We start from the raw sequence: 20,423 nt of genomic DNA, 5'->3' as shown, positions 1-20,423 counted from the left end.
TAGCCCCTCCCATTCTGAGGGCTTTTTAACTCCTACGGTGACCGTATTATTTCAAATCTGCCGGCAGTCGCGAGTAATCTCCCCCTCGCATTCGTCACGGTGCCACTGAGTGTCAAAACGCGAAAGGCGAAGCTTGAATTGTATGTCCCTCTTTGGCTAATGTATTTTCAAGATGGAGGCGCAACATGGCTGCCGCCATTCGAGCGGCTCGCTCATATGTATTCTAAATGGCAGATTCTACGCTTACGAGAATACTTGATTAGTTGGTAGATATAATTACACATTAATGGGCACATATCATTTTGAAAGAACAAAGTGTTTTTGCTAAGAATCAACTTAACAAATTACACAGTGTAGTTTTATCTTTCCATCAAAGGATCCTAAAAAAAAGCATGTTTTACACAAAATTATATAGCAGCACAACTGTTTTAATGTTAAAGATAATAATAAATGTTTCTTAAGCACCATGTCAGCATATTAAGGCCTGTTCACACCAAGAACAATAACTACAAAAATAACTATAACAATATCTATAGCATTCACATCAGCGAACAATATCGTTCTGTTTATTATAGGTGTGCACTGCAGTTTTGTTATCTGTCGCTTTAAATACTCGAGCTCTAAAAGGAGAAGGGATACTGATTGGATGTCAATGTTTTTGTTCATCAACTAGAAAAGTTTATTTCTGAAAGTGACTACAACGAAGTTGTTTCTCTGTGCTGTTATCGTTATTGTTGTGGTGTGGACTCTACTATTCTTTTGTCTTTAGAAATATATTTTTAATATGTCTTTATCGTTATAGTCATTGGTGTCAACGGGCTTTTAGAATGATTTCTAAAGGATTATGTGGCACCGAAGACTAGAGTAAAGGCTACTGACAATTCAGCTTTGCCATCACAGGAGGAAATTACATTTTAAAATATATTTAAATAGAAAACAGTTATTTTACGTTATAAAAAATGTTTCACAATATTACTGTTTTTAATTTTGATCAAATAGATGCAGCCTTGGTGAGCAAAAAATACTTCTTTCAAAAAATGTTTTTTAAAGATCGTACCAACCCCAAACATTTGAAAGGTAGTGTACATGACAAATCTGTTGTTTCAAGAGTTACTTGAATAGTGTATGTATTTACAAAACACATTGCACATTAATCACCAAGGCTTCCAATTTCACAACAGCATTTCCAAACAGCCCATCCTATCTAAATTTAAGATGGGAACAAAAAATCTGAGCCAATTCGGCTGTGGATTAATGGGCTTTAAATGAAGGATGACAATAAGGCGTATCCTCTCAAACACACAGCACACTGGGTGGGGGTGGTTGAAGGGGAGAGGTGAGAGGTGAGAGTGCATTACTTGGCATATGACGCATGCAGCACAGAATGGACCTGACTTTAGTTTTGAAGGCCTTCTCTCCCTCCTTAAATCCCTGGTTCACCAGGTCCACCACATCATCTGGAGTGATGTCTCCTCTGGGAGGAAGAGAGTGAACAAAGCCAAGAACAGTGTTATTGTGGAAGAGAAAATGCAAACCAACCACCATGATTATTGTAACATATAAGGACAATAAACAATGCACGCAATAAAACAGCAGATTTGGTACACGTACGGTTTTTGGTCCCATTGTATAGGATCCACTCCCTTGTTGGCCAATAGATGAGGGCTGTATCTGGCTTCAACATAAATCACTCCCTCGTTGGCCTTTGTCTCTACAAACTCATACGCTATTCTCTTGATGGCCTCTCTGTCCCCTCTGCAGATGAAACATGCAACAGATAAGACATCATGACAAACAAACAAACCCACTACCCGAATGGGCCTTGTGACTACAGAGTCACTCCGTACCTCTGAGGAATGTCAAGGACTCATAAATGTTATGAAAGATATGCTATATGTTAGAAATTGCTGAACAAACAAATTGGCATAAATGTATATCCAGGGCTTGACATTAACATCCGCCCAAATGCGGGTGGAGTTCAGCAGTGGCATGCACTAGCCACTTTGGCGGGTTGAATTCTATTTATAATATATACATTTTTCAATTGTTGTCTTTTTAAAAAGGCATCTGAAATAATAAACTAAAGCGGGGGACACACTTAAGGACTGTAAGGCTGATTATGAATGTAACTTGATACTTACGAGTGATCATGCCCAAACGCGCCGAGGCAGAGACAGTTGCGTTTAGTCGCTGTTCACAGTCGGTGTTTAAAATCTGCTACAGTCGTTGGAAACAGTCTGTAAGCGTGTTCAGTTCAGTCTTAGAATGTTTCAGCTAGTCGTTAAGTGTGTCCCCAGCATAACTGCAATGTAGTGTTGTCAAAAATAAAGATTTTATGATATATATTAACACTGAAAAATCTTAAACGCTTTTAATACTCATTTTCTGCAGAGTAGATATACGGATTAAAACATATAGTTATCTTTTAATTTGAAGTAAACAGTTGAGAAAGAAGACGCACGTGTAACCCGTGTGTCAGGTCTTAAAGTGACAGCAGCCTAATATACCTGCTGCCAAATTATGAGGTAATATTAAAGGGGTGGTTGAGTGTGATTTGACTTTTCTAACTTTAGTTAGTGTGTAATGTTGCTGTTTGAGCATAATCAACATCTGCAAAGTTACAACGCTCAAAGTTCAAAGCAAAGGAAGATATTTGCTTTTAAAGAAAAGGACTACAATAAACGGCTGGTTGGGACTACACGACATTCCTCCCGGGTTAGTGACATCACTAACCCTAGAATTTACATAAACTCCGCCCCCGGGAACACGCAGTCCATGTTGAGAAGAGGAAAAGTTGTTGTATTTAAGAGTACATTTGTGAGTCAGCTCAAACTTTAGCATCCATCTTTTCACATGCAATAGAAAGTCACTCTGTGTGCATCTCACAACAGTTCATATACGAGCGATTTATAGATTTATCATGACAGAATATCATAATTGAAGATAGTTAACTCCACATCAGCAACATAAATTCATCAACTAACCATTCAGAGATGTCCTGTTGCATTCTACATGTTGTCACTTCTTCTTGAGTCTCTCCATCCTTATCTGACTCCGTTTAACATTAAAGGCAGAACAGTTTCTGTCATTTTAGTGTGTCTGCGTGAGGTAACAGCAGCTGCTAACAGACACGAGCTCTTGAAACCCCGCCCTCTGCAGCAGCTCATTTGCATTTAAAGGGCCAGGCACAAAACGGTGCGTTTTTGCAAACCCTCAAAAAGTGACAACTTTAACATGCTATATAAAAATATCTGTGGGGTATTTTGCGCTAAAACTTCACACACACACTCTGGGGACATCAGAGATATATTTTACATCTTGTGAAAAGGGCATTATACCACCCCTTTAAAGATATCTATATGGCAGTTTTTCCCCATGGTATCGATGTCAAAATTGTGGCCAGTGAAAATGCTGAGTGGCTAGTAACTTTGGAAAACCACTAGCCACAGTGGCTGGTGAGCAAAAAAGTTTGTCAAGCCCTGTGTGTGTGTATATTTTCTGAGAAATGTTGTATTGTGACATTTCTCATGTTACTTCCTCCTTAGGCCGTGTGTCCACCAAAGCGTTTTTTCACGCGGCTGCTGTATTTTTAAATGATTTTTTTTTTTTTTTTTTTTTTTTGCTGAAGCGCTGATCACCCGCCGTTTTTTACTGGTCACCGAGAGTTGAAGAATGTTCAACTTTGGGTAAAACGCAGCACTCATCACTGTCACTTTTTACCCAACCGTCCAATCACAGTGGAGGAGGGGCGGGACTAATATCACACCGACCAACCGCCACATTCTGCTTGTACAATGTCAACAGATGACAACAACAAGCATAATAACGGAAAAATATTTTAAAACAAGAGCAAGAGAAAATATGTTACATTGTATCGACATTTTAATATAGAATCAACACAGACACAAAATATGTGTGAAATTAGATATTAGTAACACTTTCGTGGATTTTCCGTATCAGGGGCGGTTTCTTCATTAGGGCGATAGGGCGACGCACCATGAAAGTGTGAAAGGGACTTTTTAAATCACATTCGCATTCAACCACAGAGTTACAGCGGGGGAAATAAGTATTGAACACGTCATCATTTTTCTCAGTAAATATATTTCCAAAGGTGCTATTGACATGACATTTTCACCAGAGGTTGGTAACAACCCAAGTAAGCCATGCATACAAAGAAACAAACAAAATAAGTTCAGAAATTAAGTTATGTGTAATAATGTGAAATGACACAGGGAAAAAGTATTTAACACATGAAGAAAGGGAGGCGCAAAAAGGCATGGAAAGCCAAGACAACTGCTGAAAACTTACAGTAATTAAACAGCAATCCAGCCCCCTGTCAGTGGAAATTAATAACAGCTGGTTCAGTCCCAAATGATGGCCTACAAAAAGGTCTCATTGCCAAGGTGTCACACAAGACACATCTCATGATGGGTAAAAGCAAAGAGCTGTCTCAAGACCTTCGCAAACTAATTGTTGCAAAACATAATGATGGCATTGGTTATAGGCGCCATTCTAAGCTTCTGAATGGTCCAGTGAGCACTTTTGGGGCCATAATACGGAAGTGGAAAGACAATAATTTCACCATAAATTTGCCTCTCTCTCGCTCGCTCGCTCGCTCGCTCGCTCTCTTGCTTCCGGGAGGGCTCGCACTAACGTGCTTTCGTCATCAGACGTAACCTTATCTTGTGCAGCGATTGGTGGAAACAAATATACCTCTCTATTAATAATCTTTAAACTGAAGTGACATCCAGTAATTTCCTCAGTGCATAATTTACATTCCACGGACATATTCTCCATCTGTAAATGTTAGAAAGTCAAGCAAATCTTTCCATTTTGCTGTCATGAGTGGACGAGCCTTCTGAATGGTAAACTTCCGTGAACGAGTGCCGCCGCGTGCATGCACAATAGAATAGGAGCGCAATAATTCTGACTAAAATATACATTAATACTAAATTATAAATATATTTATTTTGCTAAAATATTTGTTGTTGAATATTTGTTGTTGTTGGTGAACATAAATGTGCTAAAGGAATGTATTTTTATGATATCAGTTTTGTTTTTATTTATTTTCATTTTAAGTTTAGTAAATGTAACTAGTTCTTTAAAAAGCATTATTTTGTTTTTAGATTGTAATGTCGCAATGTTAGAATGTAATGTGATTTGACCCCTATTTTGCTTATGAAGTGTTGTGAATATGTGTAATTTGATTGATTTTCCTTCTTTATCAATGGACAAAATATAACACATGCTTTAAAGAGACATTCTGTTAGAAATGGCTGAATTGACTGAATATTGTTTTATTTACACACTCATAAAAAGAAAAGTTTCTTAATTGCATAACCATGTTCCAATGTTCACTTGTTCCAAGAACACCCACAACTGCAAGATAGCAAAGGCCATAATCATTTTTACAACTCAGTAACACTAACGCTATGATACTTATTTTAATCAGCTCACTGGCACGGATATTTTTTCCTTCTCTTAGTCACATTACGCTCGAAAGTACTAAATAAAAGTGCCATTTGATTGGAGCAACAAAGCATGTTTCCGGTTTATACCACATGACATGCATTGAGCCTGTTTAAAGCACAGGACAATTAAGAGTCTAGTGGGTGCCAAAAACAGCCAGTGAGTTCCCTGTGTTGTTGTGGGGGACGCGCATGCTGTAAACAAGGCCCTTTTAAAGCTTCCAAGGACTAGAGGTTCCTTTTCAATGAAGCTTGTCAGCTGCCGGCCTACAAAACTGCTGGTGGCTCTGCTTTTCATGTCTTCATGTCAAAGCATTTATCTCTCATGTTCATGAATCTGAGTGGAAACAAGTAGAAAATGTCACATTATCTGACTCTTGTTGAGAGGATTGTGTGCAAGGACAACAGAAAAGCCTATGCCGAGGTTATATGTCTGTTGCTATAGCGACACGTGGTGAAGCTGTGACATGAGCTGCATGTAAAGATGTACGTTGGACCTCAGAAATGATACTATGGCCTTGAGGGTGTATCCACCACCAGGCTCACTCACTTACTTATTAACTACTTGAGCGATGCTTCAGATATGTGTGAAAAATTTAGTCAACATCCATGGAATTCATTATTGACTTCCCTGTGCTGAGGGACTCAATGGTACCCTTGAATCATTTGATGCATGAGGAACCACATTTTTTACTGATCTAAAGATACTAATGTAATATATACTATGAAATCCCATTACATGCAAGATCTTTAAGCAAATCCACAACACAAATTATTTGAAATCAGCAGATATTTTCTCAACACAACTACTTACGCAATGACAGGCATGTAGTGTTTGAACTTATCAAGGAATTCTTCAAATTTTTTGACCGGCTTGTGAACTTTGCACAGGTCTCTCATTTTATCCTCACCGCTCACAGGTAGAATGATTCCCCGCCGCCTGAGACAGTTACAACAGAGGGCACTGGTTAGAGCTTTGAAAGTTTTAATGGAAAGACCACAGAATTGCCTAGAATGACTGTATCATAATATCAATTTACCCAAGAACATATGGTGCTTTTGGTTAATTATAAAAATTCATTTGAAGCTTATCCGATAGCCCAGGCCAGGGTTTTTTCCCACTTGAAAACCACTCGATCCCCGCCAGAATATTTTTTATTTCATGAATAAATAGGATAAGTTAGTATCACAAGCTGTTTCTTTGCATTTATTTAGGATTTATTGTCAGTACTGGGCTTGCAGTTCACATGGGTATAGGGTACTTTGTACTGTGTGTGGATGACTGTGTTCGTCCGCCACCACTGAAGACCAATTTTGACCAAGGAAAAACCCTGTAGGCATTCACAAATCTTTCATTCTTGGCTAAAAACACACTAAAGTAGGTCACAACTTCATAGTTCACAACGACCATGGGCTGACAGGCTTCAAAAATAAGTCTAGACAATCATTGTAAGTAGTTCATATTTGATTTGAGAGATTTGCAGTTAATAATGACTTAAATGTGGAATTCTTCCTTTTGGCTTCAGAAGGCTTGAAATATGAATGGTTCTCAGTGTATTTATCACAATATGAAATAGGAATGCATGTCACTTACTTTGCTACATCTATAATGGTCTTAATTCGAATAGCACCATCAAGATGCACGTGTAGCTCAACCTGCAAAGATAAAGGAGCAGCAATAAAATACATCTGTATTTTGACTTTTTTCACACCACTGAACAACATGTCACAGTGAATTATAGAGACACTTGTTAATACCACAGAGCAGAAGCACGTTTGTCAAAACCAACTCAGCTTTCAGCCTGTCGTATTCAAATAGTTAGCGGAGTGTCCTTCTCACGCAGCTGTGAAATGCTCCTCGTGAAGCACATCTAGAATGCGGAATGCACGACTGGGTGAAATGAGTTCAGTGGAAAGGCTGGGGATGCCAGGGACGGCTGTGGGAGAAGTGAATGTAATGGCTCCAATCTGCTGAGATGTACTGAGAGCATGGGGGAGATGTCCTGACAGATGAACAAATTAAACTGTGACCCCCACTCACCAGCAGCTGTGAAATAAACAGCAAGGAGGATAGAGGCAAACCATAAAGAAAAAACCAAAGTCGTGTCTATTGAAAACCCCTCCACGTGGCATCAACTGCTCTCATAGTGTCACGAGACACTATGACTACTAATGATCCCTTTAATAAACACACAGAATAATCTAGAAATGTTTACACAAGAACAAATGAAAACAAAGGGCTTAAATATATAGGCCTAGATGATTAACAAGACAAGGAACATGTGAGAACTAATCAGAAACACTAGGGGCTTTCGCACCAGAGGAACATTTTCATAGTTCCTAGAACTATTGGCAGAAGTATCAGTTTTTTTGGCATGCAGGAACTAGGAATGATTTTAGTTCTAGGCACTCCTTTTGGAGGAACTAATTTAGCTTCTACTACAGAGTAGGGTCTAAACCAGCACTATAGGAGGAACTACCAGTAACATTAGTATACGCTGATTGGCCGAACGCACGCGAAACACCAGCACCCACCATTTTGTAACACACAGATTATAGCCTATATACTTACTCCAGAAACTAACTTAAATATAATAACACAAATATACTTTATGTATTTAATCTCACTTTATTAACCAATGTCTTTGCTGCTGACATTCAATGATGAATTTCACCATACCGATAGCAAAAATTACTTTAAATAAACATCACATTTTGTGTTTCTTTCCTTTTTTTAATTGCTGAAGTAAGAGTGTTAAACTTTCTTCTCATGTGTCTTATTCTTCTGCGATCCAGAATGGCAGCACAGCTGAAAGGTTTGTTTGAGCAGCACTGTACTGGTGAGAATCTGCCATTCCTTCAGCCTGAGGCTTCTTTATTTCAGTTTTGGTGTGAAAAGGCCTTTACATTTGCAAAAGATAGAACTTTTGTGTCTGAGCCCAGCCCTGGTGAGAAGAAGTAACGCAAAAGTAACGTAAAACGTTAAATACAAGTACTCCACGGCGACTCTAGGGGTCGCTGTTTGAGAAAAACGGAAACTGCGTGCCTTTAAAAAGTGACTTTCCCCAACACTGAAACTAAATCATAAAGAATTCACAACATTGTATTACAATAGTTCACTAATTACAATGTTATTCGCTTAGATTTGTGTTGTGTTTTAACACCATTAGTGTGTAATCAGAGACCAATTTGGGGAAGTGGTGAGTTTAGGAAATGATTAGGAGAGAAAAGGGGTGATAGGATAATTATGCACATGTGCAAACAGCTGCACCACATCTTTGACCAAAAAAAAACTAAGTAATGGCTGTTAAGTGGATCATATTTTCTCAATGCAATAATATACAAAAGATGAGGCCACTTTCAAACAGAACAGACCCTCATGCAGCATGATAGGAACCAGATATTGAAAGACATCAACACTGATTATGCAGTGTGATCTCCAGGGACCAGCCAGACAGAGGGAAGCACGCAGAGTATTAAGACCCTTCCCCCACTCCAGGAGGAAAAGGTGGTGTGCAACTGCATGTAGCATTTGCATTTTACATGAAATGATATCAACACCTTCAGCACAGCTCAAATATGGAAAAACACATGCTTTGTTACTTGAGGTGCCTGATAAATCTACACAATTTTAAAGCAAACTGGCCTTGATACAAAGAAATACAACTATTCTTTACATTCTTTTTCAGTACAAAAGTACAGTGTCAACTGCTCACTCAGCCTAAAGTGAAGCTTTAGAGTCTATATAATGTTGGAAAAGACGAACTGCACCCTCGAATAATATTAAATCAAAACATTCCAGGATACTGTGATTCATTTTCAGGTTTATTAAAATCATTTTCTGCAAGACACCGTGTGCCTTTGGCAGAACTAAGCAAGGATGATGTCATCTCTATATGTTCACTTCATTGGTCTTCAGCTCAGTTACTCTGATCAGGTTAACAGAGCACAAGGCCCAATGGGACCACAGAGAGTCAATAATTTATTCAAAACCTCACTCGGCTGTGAAGGGGGTGGATTGGAATCCACTGCTGCTTCAATGTAAATGTAATGACTGATTATAATCAAGGTATTAATGAATATTTTTCGTTCTAAATATCAAATGAGTTGAATAACTTCTCTGGAGATTTTACTTTGTTATAGAAGTTACCAGTGTGATTACTGAAATGTTCTTTTCATGTATTCTTTTATGTCAGTATTTGATATCTGAATGCAGTAACAGTGCTTGCTTATTTAGCCCGGCTTCCAGAAATGAAATAGGGACATGCATGTTTTGTGTTTGAGAAAGGTCTTCAACATGTTAAAACACATAGGGGTCATTGAAGCCAATAGTTTAAAGGACCATTTCTCAGTTAAAGCCTTACTTTCCAGTTAGACTCAAATTTAGCTCTTCTTGAGAAAGAACGCATTATCTTGATGTTTTGAGACGAGACTCCTGTTTATAGTTAGAGCCTGGCCAAATCCATCCTTGGAAAAGGTGTGTCGGTGTGTGTGTTATTGTGCGTTCACACCGGACGCGAATAGCGTGTCAAATTCGCGCCTGCCGCGTCTAGTTATACGCTTGACCACTTTGTGTTAATTCGCGCGTAGTTTGAAGCGAAATTTACGCGCGTCAGAGGCGAAAGTTTCGAAACCCGTTGGTGGCCATCTTTTTAGATGTTTATCGAGCATTAGCGTTAGCATTAATCGAGAGAGTCACCGCTCATATATGCTCTGGAGAGCAGAAACAGCTGCATAGGGGACATCGTCGCTGTACTCGGGTCCACCAGACCCTCCGGAGGGTTTCAGGAGTTTCACAATTTGGTCCAGGAGCTAGGTTTGGTGGACCTAACGGTGAGGACGCTGACGAGGACAGCGTAGGCCGTATAAGGCCTCGGCCTCGAGTGGTCGCTGCCTGACGAGCCCGCGCTGTACAGACCGGCGCGAGGTTCACCCTCGCCCGCACCCACCTAATCTGTCATTTATTTTTGTTTTGATAATAAATGGAGCCAGCCTCCAAAAGTGAAACCTGTCCTGTGATTTTTTTGGGGGGTTTTTTTTGTATACACTAAATTGTGTTTGTTGTCTTTACATTAGATTAATAATGTTTCATATAGATATGGAATAAATTGCATTCAATACAAAATGAGTATCTCTCATATATTGAAATCGAGTTTTTATGTGAAAGATTTGCTTTGTTGTGCATTTTAGTCATATTACAAAATAATTTATTGAGGCCAAACATAAAATAACATTATAAACTGTCACTTCACCACGTGACAGCAGCAAGCAGGCTCCTGATTGGTTAACACGGCGCGAATTGACGCAGAAGTTCAGATTTTTCAACTCGGGCGGCAGACGCGAATTCGCGTCAAACGCGTGAATGCACAAAAAGCACTAATAAAATAATTCGCGCGTAATGCGCTTAACGAGCCAGACTCTCAATTTGCACGATTCGCACGAACTTGACGCGCGAACGAGGCGTATTCGCGTCTACCGCGCCGCGCTCTACGCCTCATTCGCGCCGCAGGAATTTTTCCGCGCGTAACGCGTCTTTGCATTGACTTAACATTGAAATCACTCGCGCCTGACGCGCTATTCGTGTCCGGTGTGAACGCACCATTATTAGTCTTCTTGGTTACAGGTTAAGGAACCACTGGCATATTTGGAGATTGACTGAGTTGTTGTTCGGGACATGCTGGCACCCAGCAACCCAAATCTGCGACCTGGAAGGTCACGACGTGCCTAACTTCAGGGTCCGAGTGTCAGCTGCATAATCTATAGAGATATGCTTCTGTCTATCTGTATATGTGTGGAAAATTACGATGTTTATCTATTTCTTAGCCAATCAGAATCATTCAACCTGTAAGCAATGACGTAGCTTAGACCTTGGAAATGGTATAACTGCTGTGATCTTTGTAATTGTAAGCGGGGCGGCCTACGAACTCCTGTGTGAGTCTTGAAGCTGACTTCTGCTGATGAAACTGCAAACTATCTTCAGTAAAACTTTTCTTCAATTTTTTATAATTCTGACTCCGGGTCTTCTTTCAAACATCTGGTCCTTGGGTCCTAAACTGTTAACCCCTAACAGTAATGGTGGAGGATGCGGGCAATTATTCTTGGTGACACCCCTGGCAAATCAGCAAACAAGGTAGAAAGATTTTATTATTTGGTAGTGCTGTCTGAATGGAAGAGACTGTGAAGGGGAACGGAAGAGCTTCACTCCGACGAGGAGAGTGAAAATGAATTATACTAAGTTAAAAGTATAAGAAGTTGCTGATAGCATTGTTTAAAGTTAACAAGAGCAGACAGCGCAAGCGAAGCGTGCTCTGGGGGGGCCCCGATGGGCATTGTTGGTGTAGCAACACCCCAGCAGAGTATGTCCCTGGATTGAAGGTACAGTGGCGCCGCAAACCTACTCCATCTCTTCCATCTCAGATAGGGGATCCCCGAATTTAGTGAATCAGGCAGTTAGGGATACTAACAAAAATAGGGCTGCTTTTAGTAACCTGTCTCCCTGTGTTAACACTATTAGGCAGTCCGAATGGCTCTGGTGACTCTTGAATGTGCCTTGCCTAAGCTCCAGAAAACAACTGATTATGTTGAAGAAAACTGTCAAAGATTCTGTTATGGGAAAGAGCGGTTACCAGTGTGGACGAGGTGATATCTCAACGACGGGTAAGATCCTCTTTGGCCAAGCGAGGGCAACCTAAGGCAGGGAGTCACCGCCGCCACTGGGCATCTCCTGAAGGGAGGTGTTTTATGTGAGATGGGTATGAGAGTGGAGCGGATGACTGTGAGGCCAGCAGCATCATTATATCATTAAGGGGAGATGAGCTGTGAGAAGTTGCGGCAGTCTGACCCAGAAATGTGAGTTCCTCCATACCACTCACCAGAAACCGCATTCATTGGATGGCTTGTTTTTCATTGTGACAAGTGTCTATGCCAGGGAACAGCACCCTGAAGAAAAGGAGATTATAGATAAAGAGCTAATGGGAATGGGCTTTCAAGAACCAGCTGAGACCATGAGGTGATTGTCATTTGTTGTGGAGACTGTAAAAAAACTTCTTTATTAATGTCAGGTCAATGATGTTGGTTGCCTTATGGGCAAGAAAAAAAAATGTATAGTAGTGTTGATTTTGAACTAATATGTCTATAAGATTAACTTAACTAATTAAGGTCATTAGACATGTTGGTGGCTAAAGATGAAGACAGCTTTTGTAGATTCAAGAAAAGTCTGGATAAAGGTTAATGGTCAAAAGTTATTGTAATTAATTTATTATTACATTTTGTCTAAGTTACAGTCTTAGGAGGCTGTTGAAAAGATTATTTGTGTATAGTGAGAGAGACTGCTTGAGTGGAGGAAGGGATGGTACTCTGTCTGTCTTTCTGTTATCGGTCTGCTAAAGCAAGCTGAAGCAAAATAATGATAATGAACCAAAACAACCCAACTGACTTTTCTGAAAATCAAATGAATAATGAACAGAGATGCTTTGAAACTGGTTAAGTGACTATGTAAATTTAGGTAAAACCGAAAGAAAAATGTGAAGTAAATATTTTTAGAGTTTAATATTAAAAAGCGAACATTGAAAATGAGCATTTAACATATGTGTGTCTAGTATGAGTGCGTGTGAGGGTGACTGTACTTTATGTCTTGTATGTGTTAGTTTGTGGTACTATTATTTCCTGATTTTGTGAATATTGTGTCATTAACCTCTGGAATGAGTGTTTTATCATTACAGATGGGTTAAGTGAAACGACAAACTTTAAAGAAGCTGATAATTCTGAGTCAATCTGATGAAAAGACGATACAGAACATGGGACGAGCTTTAATTGGATTGGTTTTCCAGCTCTGTCTGCTATTGGTAATTATGACTACTTTTGTCATTTATGATGTTGATCTGAATTACTCTCTGGATTAGTATTATGTAAATTGGAATTGTGAAGTTTAAGACTGTCATCCATTATGGGGTAAAAACTCTTGTCTAAATTCAACTGAGGGTCTAAATTGAAATAGACAACTAGGATCATAATGGTAAACATAAAAATAATAGACTTGATGGCAGAGAGACAAAGTGACACATTGGCTAAGTCACTATCCAAATTATCCAGAGAGGGCTCCCTCATTTTTATGAAAGGCCGGTGGGGAACAAAGGAGGAGTGGATATAACTTCTAAAAAGTTTAATTTCTCAATCCATTAAATGGATATATGACATTAGATGTCTAAGAAAACTACAATTTAGGTTATAAAGGTAAAAGAAGAAAGCAGCTATATGGCTGTCTTAAGGGTTGAGATCCGAGTAACATAATATTTTGGTTTGTGAAAAAAAGTAAAGATAAGTGGGACTGAGACAATACTGTTAATATTTTTTGGATTTTCAGACTAACCATTTGATAGAGTAATACTGTGAGAAGTAGTTATAATGAAAAATAAAGTTAAAATTAATGTTATGAAAACAAGGGTATTGAAGAATGAATAAAATACCATGATTTCCCTAAAGAGGGACCTTTAAGTGTCACTAGGCTGACAACGGTGAGAGCCCCGGTGGAAGAGGGAAGTGAAAAACAAAAAGGCTGTTGTATGAGATGTGTGTGTGGGGGGATTGTAAGAAAACAATAATGTAATGGTTAGATGAGGCAGAGCGAAAAAGAAAGGAAAATGATGCAGAAGGAACTGGCATGTAGGGAAATAGAGAAAGATGAGAAGAAATATAGCAGAAAAATGTATGTTATGAAAATAAATTTCTGATAGAATTTAGGAACTATTTATGAACGCCTGTTAAGTCAAATTAAGTTGAAATGGTATGAAAAGTGAGTTTCAGATAAAAATAATAAGGCATTGAATATGATTAACAGGGATTGACGTGTTATAAAGATAAGGAATGAACAAAAGTTTTATTAAGCAGAATGGGGAACAATTCTATATTTTAGTGGTAAAATAATGATTGAAATGATGATGTGAATTTGTTTTCTTTTATTTCTATTTTTGAAAGAAAAAAAAGGTATGAGATGTTATACAATTAAATTGGTACATACTATGTGACTGTAAACTGAAGGATGAATTCAGTAGAGACTTAAAGTACTTAGATGGATTATTATGGGTCTTAATTATTATTATTTTTGTTGTTGTTGTTGTTTATTTTCAGTTTGACAACCATTGTGTTTTGAACCTAAAGGGTCTATAATGGGGGTAGTGAAAAGAATGGATTAACTATCTTGCTTAGTTTATTATAAAAGGAATTGGAAATTATAGTTTTATGCATGTATCCTGGTATTTATGATTATAGACAATGTCTGTATTTAGGATCTGAGTAGTTAGTGACTGTGGGTCTAGCCCATGCTAGGAATACAACAACAGTGCTTGCTTATTTAGCCCGGCTTCCAGAGAATAAATATGTACTTGTTTTGTAATCAGTTAAGTTGATGATAATACCAAATTAGCCAAGATGAATAACAGCTGTACAAGACATGTAAAGACAGCTATGTCCAAAGGTTCTGGAGATCAATAAGGTACAATGTGGGAAATGTTAAGTCCTTGAAGGAAAAATATATTGTCTGTTGTTTTATAAAAAAAAAAATGTACCTGACAGAGGAGCATGGGTCAGAAACCAAACATTTTGAAGCAGCCTTCATGGAAAGACCAGATGTGGTGGTATTGGACCCCACATTGGTCTAAAACGGGGGACTGAAGGGGGCGTTAGAATTGGAATCCACTGCTGCTTCAATGTAAATGTAATGAGTGATTATAATCAAGGTATTAATGAATATTTTTCGTTCTAAATATTAAATGAGTTGAATAACTTCTCTGGAGATTTTACTTTGTTATAGAAGTTACCAGTGTGATTGCTGAAATGTTCTTTTCATGTATTTTTTAATGTCAGTATTTGATATCTGAATGCAGTAACAGTGCTTGCTTATTTAGCCCGGCTTCCAGAAATGAAATAGGGACACATGCATGTTTTGTGTTTGAGAAAGGTCTTCAGCATGTTAAAACACATAGGGGTCATTGAAGCCAATAGTTTAAGGAACCATTTCTCAGTTAAAGCCTTACTTTCCAGTTAGACTAAAATGTAGCTCTTCTTGAGAAATATCGCATTATCTTGATGTTTTGAGACTCCTGTTTATAGTTACAGCCTGGCCAAATCCAACCTTGGAAAAGATGTGTTAGTCTTCTTGCTTACAGGTTAAGGAACCACTGGCATTATTGGAGATTGACTGAGTTGTTGTTCGGGACATGCTGGCACCCAGCAACCCAAATCTGCGACCTGGAAGGTCACGACGTGCCTAACTTCAGGGTCCGAGTGTCAGCTGCATAATCTATGGAGATATCCTTCTGTCTATCTGTATATGTGTGGAAAATTACTATGTTTATCTATTTCTTAGCCAATCAGAATCATTCAACCTGTAAGCAATGACGTAGCTTAGACCTTGGAAATGGTATAACTGCTGTGATCTTTGTAATTGTAAGCGGGGCGGCCTACGAACTCCTGTGTGAGTCTTGAAGCTGACTTCTGCTGATGAAACTGCAAACTATCTTCAGTAAAACTTTTCTTCAATTTTTTATAATTCTGACTCCGGGTCTTTTTTCAAACATCTGGTCCTTGGGTCCTAAACTGTTAACCCCTAACAGCTGCATTCAGTTTAATTCATAAAATAAACAATTTGCTGAATATAAAAGCTCCCAAAAGTGTGCATTTATGCTGCAAAGCTTTCTACAATATAATGAATAGTTTCTCACGTGCTCTACCACAGTTATTTTGCGAGCCATGTTGCTGTGCTCAAATATCAAAAGTAAGATGTTTGTTATGAAAATACTGTCTTGTTGTTAAGGCGTTCTTGAAGATGAGTAATTCAGTGTTCTTACAATCTTGCTAATATGTCTCTCAGACTGGATAAAACACTTATTGTTCGTTGGCAATTAAAACAAACGAGGTGTGTGACCTTTCAGTGTTTCACTGTATAATCATGTACACAGTCTTGGGTAGTTGATAAATTATGGAAATTACTGCCTGTCAAGTGCTACTTAATCTGTTGAATTTCTTATAATGCAAGTATTATGAAAGGTGAGATTTAGTCAAGGAATGGTCAGTTGTTTACCACCTACAATGATTGCAGCTCTTTGTTAGTTATTTGACAAATTATAATCTAATTGCCCTCTTGAATGTAAATGAAACAACTGATTAACACCTTTTGAATTATGTGTTTACAATGAGGCATCCCAAAAGAATGCTGTGCATTACCAGGGCAGATTCTCACACCATGCTGCTGACAAAGGTGTAGGCTAAAACATAATTAATGTGCAATTCTCAAATAAACTTTAAGATATGTGCAATGCATTCAGAATGATTTAATGGATAGTGCACAATCACAAAAAAAAAGTGGCAAGGGTATTGCATTAGAATAGGCTTGAATTCTACTTTCAGTAATGCAGCTGTCAGTCATCCACCTGTACATTGTCATTGTAATACAAGAACAGTACAGAGAACTTGTCAGTCAACTCTTTCACATACGTTATTGACACATCCACAGATTATTTGCTTATCGGCAAGCTATTGGTATCAGTTCTCCAGGCTGACTTCTGCTTGCTGAGTCAGTGCAATAACTCCAAAGGGCAGTTACAATGCCCTGGAAGGCCGAGAAGTGTGAACATTATCCTGGAGCATTCTCTCCTTCATCACTGCTGTGTTACTGTATGTGGCCAATGCATTATGTGGTTAACACACATCACTGTTAGAATATTGCTGCACCAACTTGCATCACTATCTCCTATTCTTAAAAATATAGCCTATTTGTGTGAAATGTTTAAATTTTCTCATGATGATGTTTTTTCTCCTTTTTTACTTAAAATAAGTTCTATTTTTACACTTAAAATACCTTTACCATTAAGTCTCTACATTTTTATTAGCCTATTATTATTAAGCATCAGATTTAAGATGACTTTAGGTGTTGTTATGGTATCAGGACATAAAAGTTGCCATTTTAATGTGTGGTGATTATGGCTTTATGGGACACACATTTTTAAAAACAGCATTCCACCCTAAATGCATAAAGGCTATATTAAGAACAACAACAGTAATGACACTAACCTTAGGTTTGTCAAATGCTGGTTTTCCATTCTTTTCAGCCATTGTCTTGACTCGAAGAGTAAGTTTGTCGTGATATAACTTGAACACACTCACACACACACACCGGAACCTGTCAGCTCAAGCAGTGAAGTTCAGCTTGCCCATGCACGTTACTATTATACACGCGCGGACAAAGAACACGCCTTATTATGAACAGATAATGAAAGCAACGAACCCGCCTCTATACATTAGCGAACAATAATCCAACTAAACACGCTCAACTGGTTATAACAATAACCGAGCAACCCAAACGGACCAGCGCACCGAAGCCTCGCGAAGAGATTAAACCGAAATCCTATTAGAAGCTTTTAAGAAACACAGTAATGTCACATCTGATACAGACGCGACGCGACACACTAGAATGCTGAAGCAAGCGTCGGAAGCGTTTGCGTCGCGTTGCGCTTTAAGGTGGTTTTGGTAAATGTTTACCAAAGTAACGGTTTGCTTAAATATTTTATGTCAGTAGGCGTCTTTACACAGCCGAGTTAAGTTATAAATGTGACATAAGAAAGAGTCAGTTTCACAACTTAACTAGTTAGTCTACTGTTGCATAAAGACTGACTAATAGGAAGTTAGGCGAATAGCTTGTTTAACCCAGCATACATTCTTAATGTATGAATGTAAATTTAAATAGCCTACTAAAGAATACCAATCGAGAATCCATAAGAAAATGATAGGTATAACAGGCCTACCCAGTTGTGTTCAAGATCGAACCGTTCTTCGATCTTTCCGATTAATCTGTTGAACCGGTTCACAAACTCGGTCTTGAATCGGACTGAATCGAGCGGTCACCCAGCAGAAACATCTCTTTCGGGCATGTCCGATCAGCAATTTCCTAAAAACATATGAGCTGAATAGCCTACATTTGGAGTCAACCTTGACATTTGGACAAGAACAGTATTTTTACCAAATAACTGTTATCCCAGAAATTTGTATGTTTACAAACATACAGGGATCCAAACTTCAACTATTGTTGTTTATTTACACACATCAAAACAAACACAAGTGTTTTTTTCCAAGTCAAAACACAAAATAGTAATTTCACTGAAAAAATTTAATAAAATCAGTCTACATCGTGTCGTCTCTCTGGGTCCGGCCACAAAATTTCGTCTACATCACATGCAATGTCCTCTAGTCCAAGGCACCGGGGAAAATATCTTCTGGAATGCCGTATCCAGGCCTGACATGATGCCTGGTCAATATCCCCACATGCCTCCTCCATTGCCTGTAAAAGGGCTATGCGTTGATGGGGATGACAGTCATAGACCTTCCAGCGCCAGGCAGAGAAGAACTCTTCAATCTTCAATTGGATTCAAGAATGTAGAGTATGGGGGAGGTTGAGTACAGCAGCGGACCAAAGCAGCCATATGGAAACTAACATTGTCCCATATGATGACGTATCTGGTCTGCTCTGGTCTCTGAACATTAGTGAGCATGTCATCTAAGGTGTCCAGGAATGTAATAATGTGTGCAGTGTTATATGGGCCTAGGGTTGCATGATGGTGAACAACACCATTTTGACTTATAGCTGCAGACATAGTTATGTTACCACCACGTTGTCCTGGGACATTGAGTATGGCACGGTGTCCAATAATGTTCCTGCCACGTCTCCTTGTTTTAGTGAGGTTAAAACCTGCCTCATCCACAAAAAGCAGCTCATGACCCATGGCATCTGCCTCTAGCTCCATCACTCTGGACAAGTCAAGTCAAGTCAAGTTTATTTGTATAGCGCTTTTCACAATACAGATTGTATCAAAGCAGCTTCACAGTATTAAATTAAAATAATACAACAAAGTTTGTTTCAAGAGGAATTTATTGATTGATAAAATTAAATTAAATATCCCCAAAATATCCCCAACTGAGCAAGCCAAAGGCAACAGTGGCAAGGAACCGAAAAACTCCATTAAGTGACCTAATGGTGTCCTAAAACTCCATCAGGTGACCTAATGGAGAGAAAAAAAAGAAAGACAAAACAAATGCAGCACAGCAGGCCCATGCACAGCACTACAGTATGCACTTTCAGATTCAGTACCAATGATACTATAGCTTACCTGCACATAGTCATATCGCAGTTGTTTTACACGTTCACTGTTTCTTTCAAAAGGGACTCTGTAGATTTGTTTCATTCGGATTCTGTTGCAGGCAAGTACACGACATAATACAGAAATGCTCACATTGTGTACGTTTTGGAAGGTGGTGTCATCCTCAGTTATACGCTGCTGTATTTCTCGTAGCCTTCACCATATTGACTTTAATGGGTCTCTTGTTCTGCAGTGAACATTCTTCCTCTGCCCCCAGCATCTGGACGTCTAGCAATTCTGTAAAGTAACAATTTCAATATTTTTACATGTATGGTATTGTTGTGTTTCTCATTAGAGTATGGCAGTGCTACAAAACTTGTATGATGCTTGCTACAGTGTAGCGGCTCAAGTTAGGCTAAACCCGTTGTCCAGCTTCCCTCAGGGTCATTCCATGGTTGATTCCATGGTCCACTATTGTAGCTCTGATGTCATCACTAATTCTATTTCTTACTCTTCTTACCCTTCCTCTTCCCCCTCCTCGTCCTCCTCTTGCTCCTCCTTGTCCTCTTCGTGAACTAATTATCTAAAACAGTTTTCACATGTGACAGTTGGCAAAATAGTGTAAATAATAGCCATGCCCATACATGTGTATAGTTTTGCTAGGAGTGTGTTGATCATTTGGAAATTGAGTGTAAAGCAGTGAGTTGTGCAAAAAGAGTGCTGTGCAGTGGATTGTACCTACAGATTTGCAAAGTGTGTGTTACAAAATTGCAAACTGAGTGCAAAGCAGTGTTTGTGCTTTTAGTTTTGCAAACTCAGTGAGTGGTTT

The 20,423-nt window shown here is 38.8% G+C and overlaps 1 protein-coding gene across 1 annotated transcript in view; it reads right to left on the bottom strand.

The window, feature by feature from the left end:
• The window catches only part of ada (adenosine deaminase), a 24,084-nt gene extending 6,178 nt beyond the window's left edge, over positions 1 to 17,906 (bottom strand). Inside the window, exons 1-5 of the mRNA XM_082144315.1 lie at positions 17,535 to 17,906; positions 7,063 to 7,124; positions 6,283 to 6,408; positions 1,612 to 1,755; positions 1,359 to 1,474 (exon numbers count right to left, since the gene is read on the bottom strand). Of these exons, the coding sequence (XP_082000441.1) occupies positions 1,359 to 1,474; positions 1,612 to 1,755; positions 6,283 to 6,408; positions 7,063 to 7,124; positions 17,535 to 17,576 (490 nt within the window). The 5' untranslated portion in view covers positions 17,577 to 17,906. The remainder of the gene's footprint in view (positions 1 to 1,358; positions 1,475 to 1,611; positions 1,756 to 6,282; positions 6,409 to 7,062; positions 7,125 to 17,534) is intronic.
• Between the last annotated feature and the right edge of the window lie 2,517 nt (positions 17,907 to 20,423).

This window comes from Leuciscus leuciscus (genome assembly GCF_965113295.1).
Source record: "Leuciscus leuciscus genome assembly, chromosome: 18".
Lineage (NCBI taxonomy): Eukaryota > Metazoa > Chordata > Actinopteri > Cypriniformes > Leuciscidae > Leuciscus > Leuciscus leuciscus.
Note: the sequence above shows the minus strand (reverse complement) of the source record. Positions and strands in the feature narration are given on the sequence as shown.